Consider the following 20767-nt stretch of genomic DNA (forward strand, 5'->3'; position numbering starts at 1 on the left):
TCTCTCTCCTAATTTCTGATTTTACTGCTGTGTCTGTATACAAACCCCGAAACACTAGGAAGCAGCTTCTGATTTCGTATTAATGTAACACTGGTATAACTCCAATGACTTTAGGGGAATTTTTCTAATTGATGCTTATGCCAAATCAGGTCCTATGAACTTCATATATAAGAAGTGGTTTTAATATGTAGATATAATTTTATTTTCTTATATAAAATTGATTGTGAAGGAAACTTAATTACATATAGCCCATCTGTAGTAGTCAGATTAATTAAATATTTCTCTCTGCACTTATCTCTAATTGTAATGTCAACAGAGCTGTCCTAGTCCATGTTATGTTGCCATTAAAAAGGAAAAAGAAAATTACTTTTAAACTTGCAGTGAAATGATGTTAAGTGTCTGCCTTAAACTGACAAATTCAAGGAGATTTAGAGTTAAAACTGCCAACTCTTTCAATAACTCACCGTTATTGCAGAATATAAAGCACTCAAAACCACAATACAGGGCAGTTTATACAGAGCCAGCTCATAGAGTGTATCTGAAAATGCTTTACATACATTACAGGCTAAAGAGGGGTTTTGTGGACAGATTTAAGAGTGCAGGCGAGTGAGTCAGTGGCTCGGACAGCAGGGGAGAGCACCAGCCAGATGGGAGAGCACGCGGGGGGCAGCGATGCCAGCTGTGGGACCTTGTGGGAAAGGGATACACACCAGCGCAGGAGCGGAGAGAGGGGGCAGAGAGACGGTTGTGAGACGCCTTGGAAATAAGGTGGAAAAGGAAGGATAAGAGAGGAATAAGGCGATTTTGAATGGGGTTCAGAAACGAGGAAGCCTTTGCCAAAGGACAGCATGGTCTTAGAGCCCACAGGATACAAAATCAGAAGGTCTCAAAATATATCTGTAAATGAGGAATCATCACTGAGTCAGAATGTTTCTATTGAGGTCCCACAGTGACCTCAGCCCTAAATCAAGCTTAATTTATCAATGACCTAGAAGAAAACAGACAATCATTGTGCTAAGGTTTGACACTACAGTGGGGTATGAGATCTCACCCAAGACACTGAGATGGTCTGGAAGTGTGACACAGTAAGATAATACATATTTCAATACATCTCAGTGTACAATCTAAGGAAAAAAATGGAACTGTGCTTGGGGCTGATGTATTCACAGTCTGAATGAGAAAGCTGCGCAGCTCCGAGTACGGGGGCAAGCACGCTGTAAAGGATGGTAGTAAGTAAAGGAGAGGAAAGTAATAGTCCTTCTTGACTGTCCAGTAAATGAGTATTCCTAAAATAGGCCGGAAAAATAATTAACTCCGAGAACAATCAGTGAGGAATATTGTGGCTTTTCTCCCACTGGTAAGTTTGAAATAGAGTCTGGATGATTTTCCTGAAAAAAATGCACTAGCTCGTGTATTCGAATGAACTACTGGAAAGGAGGCAGAGACTAACTTATGAAAGAACTACGTTTTTCCCAGCAAACCTAAAACTTACACAGCCTTAGAATGAATCCAGACTGAATGAATCAGAGGTCTGAGGTAGGGAGGACCTACTGCCAAACGCCCTGGTTCAACTGGTGGAAAAGGGCAAATGATTATTTTAGTACAGGGCTCTGTTTACGGTACTCTCAAAAATGACTTCTGCGTACTTTCTACACTAGCTTACTCAACAGTCGTTCCAGTGTAGGTGCAGATAATTGCAAGAACTGTGCTGTGCCTCAGTGGAAACATTAAGAAAGAGACGAATGTTAAAAAAGCATCTCTAAATGTATGCTTTATGCTTGCAAATGTATTCATTTAATATTAACATAAGACTAAACTCTGGATGCATTTTGACAGGCACAGAGGTCTTTTCATTTGGGTATCCATTGGCTGTCTTTTCTGAAATAGGTGACAGAGTTATGAGGTAGAGTGGAAAGGAGAGAGAAGAAATTACTTGTTACACTTTTCTTTTTTAACGAAAAAAATCAAGTACTGGGATGAGAGGTACGGCACATACATAACTTCTGCCTTGAATAACATCCAGCCCAAGGGTCTGTTCCCTCACTGCACTGCTTCAGGTGAAGTCAGTGGAACAACTGTCTTGAGCAAACAGACAAACATTGACATTCTGTGATAAAAAGGAAAACATACACCAAAACTGTAGATTCAAATGACAATCAAGGATGTGACAAATAAACAGAGGGACATGAATTATGTATCATACCTCCATCATTGTCCAGGTTATCTCCACACACCATTTCCATGACAACGTTACATCCCGAGCCACTCCAGCCCACTTGACAAACACAGTGCCATCCATTCTGATCAAGAGTGCACCTCCCATTTCCATAACAGAGACCTGGGCAGCCATCTAGAGAAGAAAACGTAAAAAAGAAGCCTTCATGGAGGAGTTCTCTTCTTTTACAGTTGCAAGTATTCTTTAACAGTCTTTCATATAGTATTATACTTGCTGCCTTCAAATGATCACAGCTCCCTTGCAAGCCATTTATATTTTTGGCCAAATATGGAAAAATCCCCATCCTGGTCCCTCCCTTTGCTTGCCCAAAAGTCGTTTCTCAGTGACGAATGAGGATTTTTTAGTGTGTAACATTTTGTGCACACGAAAAAAGTGAGTAAACTTCTAAGAATATATTTAACAGTCTGCCAAGTCCATCTCTTTCTCTACTTATTGAAAAAGAAGTTGTAGATCACAAAGGAAGGTATATACATAATAAATGTTTATATCATCAAAGACGTACGTGGCAAATATTGTTTAAATGACAAACTGGCATTTGTGGACATAATCCCACGCATTGCAGGGAGTGGAGGTGACCTTTTTATTCTGTTCGTAAATACTCTGCTGCCTGAGAAAAGGCCAATTTGATTTATGCTACAAAACAACTCTTTCCACAGAAGGCAAATGAGGGAGCTTTCCTTCCAATGTTCAGTTCCGCTTCCTTCACATTATAGCCGATTCAAATATGACAAACACTTGCCCTTTAGTGGCTCTGATTCTAGATCAAAACTGGAACAATGACTGTAGCATCCTCTGGATTATATACTCGTACGCTCTGAATCAATAGTAATTTGGACATTCTCAGCTAGATCTCTTGCCTGTAAGAGTGAGAGAGGAATTGTCTCTTGGATGTGTACACTCATGTCCATCTGCTTGCACAGTTTAGTGCCAGCTCCGACATTTGTCAAATCCTCACCATGTCACACATGGAGCCAAAGGACAATGGATAAAGCTCAGCAATAAGCTTAACAGCGCAAGTGGCATCCCTTCTAAGAGGGCTCCTTTCTTTTTGCCAGCATGGACACACAGGAACTGAAAGCCCTTCTGTACTTGATAGTGAACATCAACACTTACGTGTTATCAGAGAGAATTTTTTTTGAGAAAGAAAGAAGAGGCCTCAGTTCTCATGTGTGTTTGGCAGCCCCAAGATGCTCCAAAAGGACTGTGGAGGAGCCGACCAGAGTCAGAGAATCTGTACGACCGGTCTGTCAGGTTGTGACTTACAGCCCAGCATGCAGCACATTTCCTGGCAACTTTAGACAAGACACATCATCTCTCTCCTTCTCACCCTCAGCACAGTTTATCAATCACATCTGCAAACAGGGAGACTGGAGAGTCTGACCCTCTTGCTCGGAAGAGCTGGAGACGGGTGGCACCGTTTGCTCACGTTGGAATTCTGGAAGTCGCTGCTCTAAAATAGCATGAGGTTGGCAACCACCACATGAACTATAAAAGCCAATTACTTGCCTCTTTCGGGGAGTTGGGGGAAAGGGCAGGATGTGAGGGCTGTTCTGGGTAACGGGGATGTTTTTCCACTTCAATTCACTGTCCTGCTGAGTTAATTCATTTCTTGTATATGATTATATTTTGCTGCTGTGTGTGGTTATCCTCCAAGACTATAAATGTAATCAAATGAATGCCTACATGATTTTATTATCTAATTCTGAAGAAATAACATAATAAATACAAAACAAACACCCAGGTCTTTCTGGAATATTGGCTAGTTTGATGTTTCAGCTAGCAGCATTTTTGCGAGGGGCAATGTGCATCATTGCTCCGCGCAGCATGGCTAGGATGGAGGGACTGCTGCCAAACTCGGGGAAGGTACTTGTGCTGACATGAATAAGCAGGACCTGCGGCAAGGCATGGAAATCAAATGAAGAGCACCAGACAAAACAACATAAAATTTAACTCTTGTATCAAATGATTTGAAGAGAACTATATCACATCTAGCACAGACAGCTTTTAAAAAAATGTACTTCTCTATCAAAAGAAACTTACTTCAAGCACAAATGACAAAAAAAAAAAAAAGAAAATTTTTGCTCTCATGGAAGACAGGATCAACACAAAGTTTTTTGAGCAAGTCCTCAACTCTGTCATTACTTCGGAATGGTAAGCGAGAGCAAAAAACTGATTTGCCTAACATAGCACATCAGGTGGCCACATGAAACATGCTTACATTGCTACAACTTTGCAAATGAGTTGAGCACATTATTTGTTAAAAACTGCATTTTCTTCTGTAAATCTCTCTCTGTCTCTGTGTGTGTATATCTATCTATCTATCTATCTATCTATCTATCTATCTATCTATCTATCTATGTCTCCATAAACAAATGTTTTATCTATTCTGGCAACTCAGCAGTACAGAGGCTCAGACAAAACAGGTAACACAAAACACTCCGTTCCCAATACTTTTGTATCTTTTCATTATTCTTTCGCAATGCTGATATGAAAAACTTACCTCGAACAGCATCTAAGTAGTGAGCTTAAAAAAGAAAAGAACAAAACTGAGATGGATTGAACTTCTGTACCCAAACGAAAATACAGACACCATTTGCTTATGGCTTGCCACCTGTTGGTTCGATATAAAGTGTCTCCCTCTTACCGCAGTCAGATCTATTCCTGCTACGGTGATCAAAACACACCGCCTATGTGATTGTTCTCCATTTGATGACAAGCACGCAGAGGACAGCTTAGGCCATACTTGGCAGTGCCTACAATGTGAAGAGCAGCTCTATTTCTCTTTTTAATTCTTTTGGTCCTTTTCTGGATTTGCTCTACACGCTCTTTAGAAAATTAGACCGTTCCCCCTTCACAAACCTAATTCTTGATTTAGAAAATCTGATTTAGTAAATTCTAGAGCCAGTGAAAGAATTATCTTAAAATGATCAAGATCAAGATAAAACATTCTACCTTTTTTTCAGGAAGCAAGCATGAAAGCTTACACTGCTTAGCTCTGAAAATTAGATACATTGCTATTATAAGCAATTAAAATGTTTATGAATAATCTTGCTCTGGGACATTTTAGGGAGAAACACTATTAGACTTTACAAAAACCTGTCGTATTTCATTAGAAATATAACTATTACATTTGTATAGTAGAGTAATGATTTCTAAAAAGATCTGAAAGCTTTACCTTATTAGGAATAGTGTTAGAAGCCAGCCACAGAAAAACCACCTCTAGTAATAAGTAAAATATGTAAATCCTCAGACATGAAGGCAAGAGATTTAATGCAAGAATTACTTAAGCTGAATAATAGCTTCATTCCCTCACACCTTCTATTTCTTAAACATTTTTTTCTGTCCTGAGTTCACATACGAACACAATCCAAAGATATTTTAGGACTGAGATATCGTTCTTCTGTGTGTTTTTTAAAAAAATAATTCATCCGTGTTATTTCCTCTAAAGAGAGAGCTGCACTGAGTTGCTACTCTGTGCACCATCAGTGCAGAGGCACCTTTTTACACCTGGCCTGATTCCAGGTCTCTGTTTTTCCAAAACGACTTGAATCAGACTGATGGCTATGGCAGATCTTTGCGTAACTGGTGAAGATTTTACGTATTTTATTTCTAGAGGTACAAAACACCCTTACCAATGGTGCAGTGGTCCCCTTCCCATCCAGGGCTGCACTCACACTTCCCGTCCTTGCACTGGCCGTGCTCAGCACAGTGAGAGTGGCAGGTACGTTCTTCACAGGTGGGTCCCACCCAGCCCTCTTCACACTGGCATATCCCTCTTGAGCAGACACCATGGCTGCCACAGTCCAGGGTACACAGCTCTGCATGGGATTACAAAAATACATAATGTGAACCAGCAGTTTCATACCGCAAATAGGCTTTGCACTAAATTTAATCACTTCTGTACTAGTATCACTCATCAATTGGATCAAATATGGGATTTCATCACCCAGGACAGACCTTACACAATCTCGCAGGCTCCTTCTTTAGCAGTTAACTAGCAAGATCATTTATTTGTTTGGGGTGGGGACTGCAAAAATGATGGCTTTGCATATGGTAGGGCAATGGGTCTAAACCAGAAAACAATGACACAAAGAAGTCTGTATCTTTTGACTGATTTCAGCTGAGGCCTTTAATAACAGCATGCCATATCTGTTCCCAGGTCCCACTGGCTCAGTTCTGAAATCTATTATAAACTCAGATATTGCAAGTGAGCTGAATTACAGGATAAAGTGGCACACGAAATACATACAAGCAAAAGCCTTTGAGATATTCAGACATTTGTAGTGATGGCAAAATGGCTTTCACTTACAGTAAGAAGAGCCACCAGAAAGGTAAGAGTGAGAAAGAAGAAGAGCAAGCACCCTGCTCTGATGGCAGTATACAATATTACCTGACTCACAGGCCACGCAGGTCTGCCTAGTTCTAAAATGGCTTTTAAGGATTAAAACTTTTTTCCTTCCTGACTCTCATGAGCCAACTGCTAAGAAACCAGAAAAGCTGTTTCGGGAAGGCAGGAGTACCTCCTTCATTGCACTCAGAACAATTTCTCTACCTGGGCATTATAGAACACCACTTATAGTGAAGTGGAATGAAAGTCCTGAATTGTTTCAATACATCACAATATGCCAATTGCAATTCTACTTCCACTTAGACTAAAGTTGTTCTGTGAAAAGAATGGCTTCATTATAAAAAGGTTCCATGTAGTTTGAATTTATTTAGAATAATTAGTGTCAAGAGACAGAATTTGCTTGTTATTCTGCAATTAACCTGCCACAGAAATGTTTCCTCCTTCTTCCTCTTGGAAAGCAGCTGATAGCACTACAAGTGTAAGCCAAATAATCATGTCTGCTCTGATTTCAAAATGTCAGTGTTACATATTTAGTTGTGGCAAGATTTTTCCCTTGACAGATTTTAAACAATGATCATTTATATCTTGGAACTATTGTATATAAACATTCTTAAAAGCATCTGTAGTGACAAATGCTGTCACTGTATATACCAAGCAAAGTTTTTGAAGTTTAAATTGAAATCTTATCAATTCCAATCATTTTAACACAAAGAAAAAAGCAGCACAGAAACGAAGCTGCACAGTGACATCGCAGACGTGCCAGGCTCTGTCGCGAGTTAGAGTCTAGCCCTTATTTTCATTAATAGCCAGGCTGATGGCACAGAGTGCAATGGAACGAATCACTGACAAACTGGAAGAGCATGGTCAAACTCAAAATCACCTTCAGAAGCGGAAGGCGTGGTAAAGGACCTAAGAAAAACATCAGAAAAAGCAACTGTGAAGTACTGTCCTGAGGAAGTCAAAATCAGCTACATAAAAAATAACTAATTTTACTATTCAGACAGGGACTTGGGTTATACTGGAGTACAAGATAAACATAATTATCTGATGATATTCCTGCAAAAGAGTATATAAGACAAGGAAAGAGACTGCTCTGCTATATTCAAGTGGAAAACTGTGCTGAGCCTGGGGCATTATCCCTTAGAAAGACTAGATTGCTGCCTGCTCGTCACGTATTAATCTAATGCTTCATGCCTTGGACTGCCTGCCTGCAGGTACTGGGAAGGTTTTCTTCCCCCTTGCTGCATAATTTGGCTTGGCTTTTTTGTTTTGTTACTTGTTTGTTCCTCGGAAACCTGGGAGACTGCTCAGAGGACCACAGGGGGGACTCGCTCTGTTATTTCATTGGTACTGAACTCGCCCAAATACTTGCTCCCAGGATCAGGCAGTCAGCCGATCCCACCAGATCTGGGATCACAAAAGAATCACCCCCAGGCCAGACTGCCAGAGGACCACTGGTATTATTTTAACCTACCTTTATAGCTTGGGGCATGGGCTAACTCCTGAGAATTAAATCTAACAAATTACCTGCTACTTCAAGGACATAGGCTGCTAGAGGGATGCCTTTGATCTCTCCTGATCTCCCTCTCGTTCGTTATAATTACTGCTTTTGGTATTTGACTGTACGTGGCAAAGATTGTTAAGAGGATTTTAAGAAATATTCTGTAGCTTACACTATGCTGGGGAAAGTGGAGTAGATGGTTTTTTTGACTCTTCTGGATTGAGCCTCTGCTACATATTGTTTTGCAGTTGTGGGACTGGCTTAATTCAACCGATGCCAAAACTTCGGGGAGTACTGTAGGCATCGGTATACAGAAATGCCAACGCAGGCTGGAAGAGCTGAAGCGGGGAAACAAAGCGATACATAGAGCTTCCGATCGTGTCAGCAGCTCCCACCACTTCTCTATCTGTAAATAAGTCAAAGAACCAGCGGTGGAAAACCTTGTACACGTTCCCACACATGGCATGCACGCCTGCCTCACCTCTGTCTGTCTATCCAGCAGCCTAATCACGACAAACTCATCTTCCAAACAAACAAAAGAAATAGCAGCATGGAGCCCAAGGCAATGTAGGCACATCCTTCCCGTAGGGACATAGATCTTGCACATATTCCTATTCTACAACCCCAAAATTAAATAGATCTTAAAATGTTTGAAAGTTTTCCATTGTTTTCCCCATGTTTCACATGAGGAATAAAATGTTTAAACACTGCTTAAGCTCATAAATTCAATCAGATTAATGAAGTAGAGATACAAGAATTCCTGTCTCATCAAAGAATATCCTAGGCCAGTCAGTATATAGTCTTCACTCACAAGGCTCCTTTTTTTAATTCTATTTTCCCACATAAGATCATACACAGCCAAACAAATTTTCCTTTATTTTTCCCCTATTGGAATACGGTGGCTTCCTCTATCCCAACCACACTGTCTTGGAAAGACAGCAGAGCAGCACAAGGTCTGGACCCCAAACTGGCTCTGTGTGATAGGAAATGTTAGGTTAGTTGTCCTGCACCCAGTTATTCAGTTTTCACACCTCATTTCTGCCAGCAATTCAGGGCACAGTAATCAGATACCAGTAACTGATACCAGTGACCGAGTAAAAATTGTTACCAAATAAACATCTGTCAAACCTGCTCCAGCAAAGGAATGCTGCAATGATCTTACCTAGCTCTTGCCTTTCCTTCTGGTTATGCGTTTTCCCCCTCAAATATTTAATCTAAAACTTCTTTGATGCAAATCAAAACCAGTTCTGTAAGCACCAGGTGTAATGAAACCTGGTTTCTCAGTTTGGACCAGACTCTTTCCTCAGTTACCCTAGCTGTCCTGCTGCTCAGCCCACTCATACTTTATGGTCACTGAGGCCAATCTTGAGACTTGCAATTGTTTTGGTGATTTAATATGAGGCTTCAGAAATGCTGTTTACAGTGATAATGTATTCTTCTGCCATGCAAATCCAAGATTCTCCCCAGACTTCTCATGCAAAGCAAGGGAAATCAGGCCTAACATCATCCTATTAATGCCTTGGTAGTACCTGCAGCTTTAATCCACAGCTAATTCAAACAGCTAAGATTAAAAAAAGAAGCATTATCAGTTCAGGTTGTCCTATTTTTAAATGCAAAACAATTCCTTAGCTCCTCCTATAGATAAACAAGTACAGAAATATCAGCATAGCACGGAACCACATTAGCATTTGTGTTTGTATGGAGAGACTGGGTTTCCACAGCAGACTAGACAAAATGAGATACTCAAGTGTGTGGACAGTGACTGAATGCAATGGGAAACAAGACAATGACTTGAAATAGGTAAAGAGCTTCAAACAAAGCTGATGGGGTAAAAATTCAGACAGCACTGAAGTTGGACAGCAAGTCAAGACATCATGCAAGTGTTCCGCTCCATGGAGCATCTTCCTCCTTCCATAGCAGTTGGTCCTACAGGACTCAAGCACCCCAAAATGCAGTGGGTACTCCACAAGGGACCAGCACAGCGGGGCAAGGGCTTTGAGCTGTGGGTGGGTGCGGTAGTTGAGGCAGCCAAAGATGTCCCCTCTGATTGAAACAGCCATTCCACGCCCTCTCCTCTCCATCCATCTCTTGGCTCTGTCTGGAGCTTATCTGAAACTGTGGTGAGCTGATTCAGATCATGAAACCGGCAGATAATTATTCACTTTATTTTCCTGGGTTAATATCTGACAGCTTGCTGAGCTAAATCAGCCCACTGAGGGATCAAAGACGCAACACAGGCAGGGCAAGGGAGGAGATGCAGATCACAGCCTGGCCGGGGACTGTCCTGCTGAGGAGCCACAAGCTGTGCCATCAGACAAGACTGCAAAGGACAAAGGCAAGGGGGAGGTGACTTATTTAAGGTAAGAAGGGAGGCAGGTGACAAGAGGTACAGTTTGGATTAGAAAAGTCAACTCGGGGGTATTCTATCACAAGCCTTTACTTATGCTGTTACATTAATTGCCAATCATTCTCACAAAGTACAGTGCAACACACACAATTCGTTAAGGCCCTCAACTGTGTTGGTGTTTAGGCTTGTAGGCTTACATGAAAGCCACCTCTTCTCTCCCACTCCTCTTTGTCATTGTTGAGTGGGATATAGCCTGCCCAGCTTGCTTGCCTGAGCTCCAGGCAGATCTTGCGGAGCGTGGTGGGTTGAAGGCTGGTCTGTGCCTAACGGGCCAGATCCTCAGCTGGCGTGAATTTTCATGGTTCCCACGAAACCAACAGAGTCACCCTAATTCGCAGTAATTCATGGCCCTGTTTCAGTTTTTGTACCTGTACGCTTTGCAATCAAAACAAGGTTCTGTAAGTGGAGGGCTGGACAGTTAATGTCCTTATTTAAAAAAAAGCTCAGCTGTGCAGACTCACTGCAAGCAACGTGCTGGCAGATTGCTGGGAGCTGGCCTCAGCCGACCCCTGCAGTTTCTTATAGACTTTAATGAAATACAGTCTTTATCAAATCCAAAATTCAGAGTCCTTAGACTTAAACCAATTAATGAGTAAGAAACTTAAAAAATGTTCAACTCAGTCTAGAATTTTTACTGACATGTCCTTAATTCTGAATGCTCATTGATTTTCTTGAAGGAAGGCAAATGCGATCTGTGAAGCATTATTTGTACGTATTCTTGAGAAGGAGACAAATATGTTGATCATTGCTGAGCTAATCTAAAAAGCATTAAAAATTCACTCCACACTCTTCATTTTAATTACCTAAGTCAACAATGAGTTCTTTCAAATGTGTTTTATAATAAGTTTCTACTTATGTGATATGAAAAGGGAAATTAAAGCTAAATATTTTATAATTTGTAATGATAAGGGAAGCTTTTAACGTTAATTCGACATGTTTCAGAAATAACTCTTAGAAAATCATACTAAGAATACAAAACTGTATGTAAACAAAAGTGGTCAAATACTACGAAAACACTTTCATTTTACTTTTCTTCACATTCAGTGGTGAGTCCTGTTCTACAGACAGTCTAAACCTTAAGTACCATATTCATAATTTTGCTATCCGTTTTTTAATAAATGGTTTTCCATAAAGATTAGAAATTAATCTATCCTGACTTTCACCCACTAAGCTTAACTGCTGGAGGCAGCAAAAAATCACCTATCTAGGCCTAATAAAGAAAGCTTTTTCAATTTAAATATACATTGCATTTAATAAGCTTGCATGATAATTTCAACAATGTTCCTGAGCTTTTTAAATTACCTTCCCGCTGTGTTCTGGAGACAACTCTGTTCTAGCTTTCATTTTCCGCAACTGACTTTATTAATATAATCTTTTACACCACAAAAAAGTTCAAAAATGTAAAGTTTGAGGAGTTTCAAAAGCACTTGAGCTATTTTTTTTCAGTAAAACCTAATGGAAAGTTGTCCCCACTAGACCAGGTTACCTGAGAGAGCGCACTACAGAGGTTTAATGTCGATACCGCGTTTTCCATATCTGTACTAGAAGAGATGTTCTTTTTATGGTACAGCTTAAATTATTTTCCTGATTTTAATAAACTCATTTGACCATCTGGATGTCATAACTGCATCTGATCTAGGCTTCCCCAACGGCGTCACAGTATGTCAGGTAGGTGTGCAATTTTTTACGTTCTTAGCCAACCACAGCTATGCCAATAAACCATCAAGCTAGGGACAGAGGCAACAGAGAAGTATTCCATGGGCTATGCCAGTATGCAGTCGCACCTGCTCTTCAAGCCCGAGCTGGAAATCAAAGGGACTTGGAAGTGTCTGCAAAACATTACTTTTGAAGTCTTTGGCTGTCAGCTGCCAGGTTTTTGTGAACATGTTTCCTCCAGCAAACAGAAGTCAGGTTCCTGCGTGGAAGAGGCAGCAAAGGTGCGTTCCCCAACAATCCCTGCTACACCTTCTCCCTATCCTTCACACCACCAAGGAACACGTGATGGGAAAAAGCCATAGAACTGTATAGGAAATTTGGTGCAATCAAAAATAAATCAATATGATAGATCATCACTGAATGACTGACAACTGCTTGGCAAAAAAAAAAAAAAAAAAAAAAAGCCTCTACTGCTCTACTGTCAGAATACTAAAACAACACACAGTTCTGACAGGTATCTATATGCATAGCCCCGTCTACTTATTTTAATGCAGATTTATAGAAAATAGAGGTGCAAAGGACTTCACATGATCATCTGTTCTTCCTTGTTCCAAATGAAATCATACCTGGCATCCCTTAAAAGCTCCCAGCAACAGAGAACCTACAACAGGACTAGGTAATCCATACCACCACCAGACTATCTTCACAGACAAATATTCCCTCAGTCTAAATTTCCCATGCTTCTTGTCCTTCTCTCCATGCATTGCACGCTTACAACCGACAATGAAATATATTAAAGGTCATCCCGCGATACCACAACAATTTGTGAGTTTGAGTGGTTTGTTATATTTGTGTGAAGAAACTCAAAGCGACACTTTAATGTTAATTACATGAACACTGCAAAACTATTGCATTGAATTTGTTCTCACATATACTTCCAAAATAATTTCCACAGTCATTTCCAAAGATTCTGCTCTTGCACAAAGTGGGACTTGGTGGCCCATCCCAACAAAAGACACAAAGAGTGAGATTCATCTCACCCAACCTGAGAGATTTGTGTCTGAAATAGTTTTCTGTTACAGTCTGTTATCAGACTAGAATGTTTAAATTTATTTAGCTATTGATATTTATCCTTTCTGACAGTGTCATGAAACAAGAGACTGTAGCAAGCATATAAAGCTATGTTAAGAAGAAGAGGAATGATTTTGGAAAAATTCTCAAGGAGAAAACAGGTCCTACTCCAAATCATATTTGCCCTCATTTCTGGCTCTGAACGGTGTTAGAGAGGCTCATAAGGTATTACAACTATTTACAGTTTTCCATGCGTTACACAAACACGTGGACATTCCTTAAACTCCTTAAATATCATTCCTTTCTTGCACCTTCCTGATGTCTTCTATTACTTGGACCTGTATTTAGAACCCCCTTTCCCTCACGTTTACATGACTGATTCCTTATTTTCTCTTCAGTAGATCTACTGGTTTTGCTATGAAATAAATTAGTGATTCCAGTAAATAAGCTTTTGGGTGGTCTCACTGGCAACTGAAAAATAGCACAGCTGAAACCACTCTAACCGAATAAAGGTTTGATCCTGGTGCTTTTCTATGAACTGCATTATCCCAGGAGGTGTTCTACTGGGAGGCAACGAGGTACTTCAGGAGGTCGGGTCTTCCTCAGAGAGACAAGAGTTGCAGAAAAGTACTATTGAATAGTCAGTGCCTTCAGAAGAAAATGGGGCAATCTCAACTTCACCCAGCCCTGACTATTATTTGGGATAATTCAGACACAATTACCGCACAATGGTCAACTATTTCTACCAAAGCAAAACTTCTCCATTCTCCAAACACTGTTTCATTTTAAACCTTTCTACTGTAAGCTTTATGCAGAAAACCTTTCAGATGTGTTGCCTCACAGATATCTAACTACCTTTCTTATCTTCTTACCACAGGCCACAACACATAAAATAAAACCACTGGAACGAAAATGCCATAGCCTCACTGTTTGTTACTCAGAACGTTTCACCATCAATCTAGTGACGGTTTTAATTGCTTTCTGGAAATAATCCTAGCATCATCTCATTGAACTTATTTCTGATGCATTAAGTACTCTATAAATAGCTCTTCCGACTTCTAGTAGGAAGGCTGCCATTAACATTATTGTGTGTCTCAAAATATATGAATGTAATTGCATTTTTTAAGAAACTGTAATGTAGCTTCTGATAATGCTACACCTATTTGAAAGTATCTTTTCTAAACTGGGAGCCTCAATTTGCCTGAAAATTTATTTGTGTAGAAGAGTAATCAGTGGAGAGACAGAAGGGTCCAAAGGGCAAACACAGCAGAGGCAGGGGAAACGACAGAGAAACTTTTTTGCCTTCTTAGATCTTTTATCACACTTTTTTTTTCAGCTTTATTTTTCATCTGATGAAGAATATTTTCTTCCTGATCCAAATCCAATTTGTACATATAAAAAACCTTACCCTTTATTGATTTCGCTGTGGTTCAAAATGGTATTTTTACAGTGCAAAAATTTAATCAATACAGGCCTGATGAATCTGGACTGGTAATGGTAAACATACTAACAGATATTTCATTTTGGGCAGCCAAAGCTCTGAAAACCGATACCACTGCAAAGGATTACTCATTTGCCATTGGGTATATCTCTGTTTACCCAGCCATAGTACTGGTGTAAAGCAGGATACAATTATTCTGTGCTTGCCACACAAGAGACTCCAGCTGCAGAACCTGTCTCTTTCTTGGAGATGATACAGGTTGGCAGGTCGGACAAGGCCTTTGTGGGAAATGTTTAAAATAAATGAGCAGAAGCGTAACCTAACAGCAAGGAAGATTAGACTGGCACAAGGGTGAGGAGACCCACGCAGTATTCTGACCAGGACGTTTTTTAAACACCGTGTCTCCCAAATAATGTGGAGTTTCCTTGTCAAATTTGGTCCTGTTTCATAATTTGTCTCCGCTGTTTGATTTCAAGTTGTACGTCTTGTAAAGCAGTGAGATTACAGTCGTCACTGGAGATTCATACTCTGCCTAACAAGCTCTGAAATCCTTCACAATACACCGAGAACCACAAAAGGAAATGCCGTGCAACATCTACCTTGTTCGATATTTTATTTGATCAGGAGACTAGTAAGAAAGCAGTCCAGAACGATCTATCGTGAGCAGTAATGAGTGAGATGAAAGCTATGAAAGCTATGCCTTTGTGTTCACTCACAGAGGGGAAAATGCAATCCACAGCTCCTCGGGCTGAAAAGCCAGTTGTGTAGGAAAGATGGGAAACCTGTTGAGTAAGTGACAGACCAGGAGAATCAGGAAAGGCATGAGGCCCATGATAACGATGAGAAACATGGAGAGCAACCAAATGGCTTTGTAGGGAAAAAGGAAACAGGCAAAGAGATGGCTCAGTAGGTACATTTAATAAAGCTGTCTTACAGGTACAGCCTGAACTACTACAGCAGCATCAAAAGAAAATAAAGATTTGGAGACACCTATTTTCAGCAAAGGTTCAGCAGATTGCCCAAGTGGATCAGCACATGTCTTTATATAAGCACTAAATCTTTCATGATACACAGAAGTACTATTATTAACACTGACTAGGGCTCTGCTCAGAGCGTGAAGTTTTCCACAATTATTTAATTAGTAAATTTGATCAGTAATATTCAGCAAAGACGTAATGATTTATTTAAGCACTATTTGCAAAGAGTAGGCACCATCTTTAACTCACTGCCTTACAGGATGACCTTTGAATATGGGTCCACTCACAAAAATTGCTCCAGTAAGTGCTTGCCTCACCCAGGGCACGTGCTCTGTACGTTAGATGCACAGAGCTGACTTCAGTAATGAAGATATATTTTACTTATCATATCCCTGAAGGGCTCAAAATGCTGAAAAGCTGGGCATTGGTACTACTTCTCAACATATTACAGGAACAGCTATTCAGATTCACCTGTGGAAAAGCAATGGCAGCCCCAAAATGGCATAGATGCCATTGCTGCCCAAATCGGACATAGGGTTGGCACTCAGAAGGAAAGGGGACAGTGACATGCAGAATCTGCATCAAAACACCAGGAGTGGATGCTTTTAAAAGGACGTACTTCCATTTTTACACATTTTTTTTCAGGGAAGAGCCAGACTACATTGACAGACAGAAACAGTGGATCAACTAAAATAAGCCTTAGGAACTCTGTGTTCCCAACAAACAATTTGTATCACAGTAATGACTAATATGAAAAATTAAAGGTCATTACCAGCTTCTAAGTAACATTTCAGTTTCACAATCAAAAGCAAAATCAGCTGAAGAGGCTGGCCTTGCTTCCTCTCTTTTTAGCACAAATAAGCAGTTTCTTGGACAAACTCAACAGCCAGTCGTAACAAGCTCTTTCACAAAAGCAAGGAGCGCAGCCTCCATTAGCAGAAGTCACACGGCGCTCAGTGACCGCCTACGGACACTGCTTACGCGGCCAAGGAGCAAACATTTCTACGTTCGTTGCTGCGTTTGTGAAGATGAGTACAGAGAGAGATGAAGCAGCTCCCAGTAAATAAACCATAACTTCCTCCGTGTCAGCAGCACAAACAGAAATAGCAACGCGCATCTGGCAGCTGCTGTTCTGTCTTGTTGCTGCTAAAGCAAAGACGCAGCTCATGACTTGCACTTTTCCTGCCCCAGGGAGGAGCAGCACCTCGGGCACATGACCCTGGCTGTTAAGTGAGCGCTGCCATCGCACCCCTCCGTGTCCGTGGTACGACTGCAACAGCGCTTCGTGGATTTTAAGAAGGGAACGAGTGCCCTTTATTATTTTGCTCGCTCTCTTCCTTCTACGCTGCCTACGTTTTTCCACTAACTCACGGCTTCTCCCCGGTCCCTCCTCGCCCATGCAAACACTGCTGCGCGGAGGCAGTTCTGTTACCCCAGGCCATGCTGCCCAGTCACATACTGCTCACGGATACCCAGCTACTTCTTGCTCCGCAGAGCGGACAGAGGCACTGCCAGGCTGGCCACCCATCTGCAAGGCATTTTTGTAATGAGCGCATGGGTGACCCGGCTAGGAGCTGAAAATACAAATGTGCCATGTGAACCATCAGCTTTCTGCAGTCCATCAGAAAATGATTTTGGATCACAAGGTGATAGGTACTGTTTTAATAATCTGTTTATAAAATAGCCAAGGCTTCCTAAACTGAAGAGTGACATGCCCAAATGTACACTGCAGCTACAATACACGAGGATTTTTTGCTCTACCACCATTGAAATGTTCTTGCATAATTACTGTAAATTTAATTTTATTTAAAAAGTGTTCCTTGAGCCTAAACATTTAAGCAAAAGTCCTTAAAGAGGGCAGAGACCAGGAATTCCTTAGATGTCTACATAGATTACCCTTGCAACAATCCACACAATCAAAAAGCTTAAAAATGCAATATGTAGAAGAGAAAGTTCCCATGATTTTGACTTTTATCAATAGCAGTTTCCTATTTTCAGAGGTAAGTTAAATTTCATAGACTCTGCTGCATAAGCATATTGAACTGATAGCTATTTTTGTAGAACTCTTACCATGACAATAAAAAAATATTATAAATATCTGCTTTTCAGGGACTGATGCAACCCATTTTGCATAACAGATGTTCTGAAATTCACTGAAGGACAAAATGTCTAGTTGTTCTAACGCTTTTTTGGTACTCTTACTCTAGCAATTCCCATTTGTGCTTTTCCAGCTGTGAGGAAGGGAAGCTCCCTCCTAACACAAGAAGTCTTCTTTAAATGCTGGTGGTATGGATAACTTGTCAGAGTTTCATCACTGGACTTGGCTTAGCAAATTAAAAGTTGAAGATTTTGTACGCCGGTACTGTTCTGTTGTCCGTCTAGGCTGTTTTTTCCCCTCCATCCCAGCATCCACAACACCAGCAGAACATTCCCACTTCTCCTCTGCTTCAGAGACCTCTTTTATAAAGCGTTCTTGTGGAGTACGAGCCTTTCATATTCAGAATTTTCATCTTGATATTTTCTTGGACAAAGAGTATTCACAGAAGCCCTTTCCATACCATATCTCGTCAGTTGTTTTACTATGGTTCTTAATCCCTGTCTAGTAGATTGACTACCATGCAGGCGAGAAGGTTGAGATACAAAAAGGGATGCAAGCCTCAACTACAACTTTAAATGTCTAAATCAAAAATTTAGACCCTTAAATCCTTTGCTCAGCTTACCTAATTTGGAGGTGCTTGAACCACTTTGGCATCTGAATTGCTACTAAAATCCCACTTATTTGCCCGGTTTTGCTCCTAGATCATCACCCAACTGAGGTCATAACAGCTTTATGTCAAGCTCTCTAGTTTCACAATCTGCCTGATCTTACACAGGTGTCGCCTAAGGATCCTAATGAGCATTACTCTCAAAAGAGATCTACTGGAGCTGGCCTAGCACGAAACACACTGAGGTGGACAGTTCCCGGACACAACGGACTCCCCATAGAGATGCGATGCCATGCATACAGAGAGGAAAGTCTCCGTTAGCTACCCAGAAGGCAGGATAAACAGGACCATATTGCTGTCACCAGAGCAATTCGGGTATCTCGCTCCTGGATAAGGGAAGAGCCGCTGGGATAGAAGCATCCGAAATTGGGTCTGGATTTCACCTAGTGGAATAAGTAATACCTTTGTTGTGGATTAGACCAGGATTTACAAAAGCTGACTTAAGTAAATTATGTTTACATTTGAATGAGGGATATTTCCAATAATTGCTGAATGAGGTGCAGGCAGCAATAGATTAAGGATCTTAATTTTCAGGAAGAAAAAGGGAAGGAAAGAGCCATTATTTTTGGCATATCTGCAAAATAAGCAGCAATCAGTTGAAAAGCATCCCAAGTTTCCTCACTGTATATCTCATACCCTTGACTTATCCTCTTTCTTAAATCAATACATGACTACATCAGGTATTTCTGGTTCCCTCTGGACTGATTTCAACATGCAGGAGAATTAATTTTTATTGGAGTGCTTCTTCACTGCCTTAAATTTCTCATGTTTTAAATTCTCCAGCAACACATATTAAGTGTTCCAATCTTTAACTACTAAGTTTTTAATAGAAATCTTGCTCACCAGGTATCTTTTTGCAAACTCTTGCAACTCTACAGGAGATACAAATCAAACTAGTCACACATCGTTTTTTTCTTTTCAATGAAATATACAGTAGTAAGAAGAGTCTTTCTACAATGTCAGACAATGTACAGCAGGGGAAACTTCAATCATCCTTTTAATTAGCAGAGCAGTAATAGTCAAAGCTCCTCACAAATTAAAGAAAGGGGACAGTTAGATGAAATTAAGTAAGTCCATCATTTCTTCAGAACAAAACAATGAAGGATGGTTATAGTGTAATTAAAAAGTTCTTGAGATTTATCTGAAATAGGGAGCAGAGTAGAAGTACCAACATGGAACAGAGCAGTCTATAGAAAAGGCATGACAGATTACATCGCGTATTGAGGAAATTTCAAGGCTATTTTCACTACTGCGAGCTGTTTGTAGTGAATATCCTTGTCCTTGGCAAATCAGAATGACTGACACCCATAATTTGCAATTTCCTAAACCTGAAGAGTTTTCTGATTGCGATGAAATGGTTTTACCTAATTATTTTTTCAAGTTGCAGTTTTTGATGTTTAATTTTGAAACCAATTTGAGATGTCTTGAACTATATTAATATACTGTATTATGCCTTCATTTCTTTTTGAAGCACTTTAAAAAATGCATACTTCTAATGATTTTTAAATTACTCTACTCTGCACATATCAATTTACAACAATTACAACATTTTGCATTTTTCAAAGCACTTCAGTTTTAAAGAGGTTTTATGCTTCGCAAGATACTGAAGGAAGAGGCTGCTGATCCATTTTTACCCTTTGTAAAATTACCACCAATCTTGCTAGAGAGAGCTTAACCAAAAATAGATACGCTAAATATATACCATCTCCATATAATCATTTTAGGATGAATGTTTTTCTGACTAAGAACTGCCAGCATTCTTTTCCCAATCATAATTAGGTTGCTTCAGTGGTATAAATGGCTTCAGTGGAATTATGACAAATGTCCTGGAGTAAGGAGGACGGAAACTGGCCTACTTTGGCTGGATAGAGTCTAGAGAAACGAATACAGGACAGGATGTCAGAGGCATCAGTTCTGTCACAGATTTCATTACTTTTCAGTCCATAATATTTTAGGCATAGTGCTGCAATTAATTAGCAACTCGGGGCCGGATTCTCCCCTGAAACACACTGGGACTGCACTGGTGGCAGCACTGCGGTTACACTACTTTATGCTAGCTAAGGCTCTGCCCCACTGCAGACTGTCATCCATCTTCTTTTGGTATTTCACCCCCTTAATCTCAAGGCTCCATGTTAAAGGTGTCAATCTGAGAACAGAAGACGTGGGTTTTTTTGTTCAGTTTGTTGATGCCGCACCTGCAATTAGCCAGAGCTTCCCTTCTACCCGACACGAGTAGTCAGTACTCCCAAGTTTGATTTAGTCTTTTTGAAACGCACTGCCTATGTGCCTCAAAGGGAGATGACTCATTAACATCAAGGGATTTTGGGTGACAGCCTATAAATAAAGCAACAAAGATCCACAGACA

General features: G+C 40.4%; 1 protein-coding gene across 1 annotated transcript in view; it reads right to left on the bottom strand.

Moving 5' to 3' along the window:
- The window catches only part of TENM1 (teneurin transmembrane protein 1), a 353539-nt gene that overhangs the window by 102147 nt on the left and 230625 nt on the right, over positions 1 to 20767 (bottom strand). The window contains exons 12-13 of the mRNA XM_075513171.1: positions 5869 to 6054; positions 2204 to 2350 (exon numbers count right to left, since the gene is read on the bottom strand). Of these exons, the coding sequence (XP_075369286.1) occupies positions 2204 to 2350; positions 5869 to 6054 (333 nt within the window). The remainder of the gene's footprint in view (positions 1 to 2203; positions 2351 to 5868; positions 6055 to 20767) is intronic.

The sequence above is a fragment of the Mycteria americana genome, chromosome 10 (genome assembly GCF_035582795.1).
Source record: "Mycteria americana isolate JAX WOST 10 ecotype Jacksonville Zoo and Gardens chromosome 10, USCA_MyAme_1.0, whole genome shotgun sequence".
Taxonomy (NCBI): Eukaryota; Metazoa; Chordata; class Aves; order Ciconiiformes; family Ciconiidae; genus Mycteria; species Mycteria americana.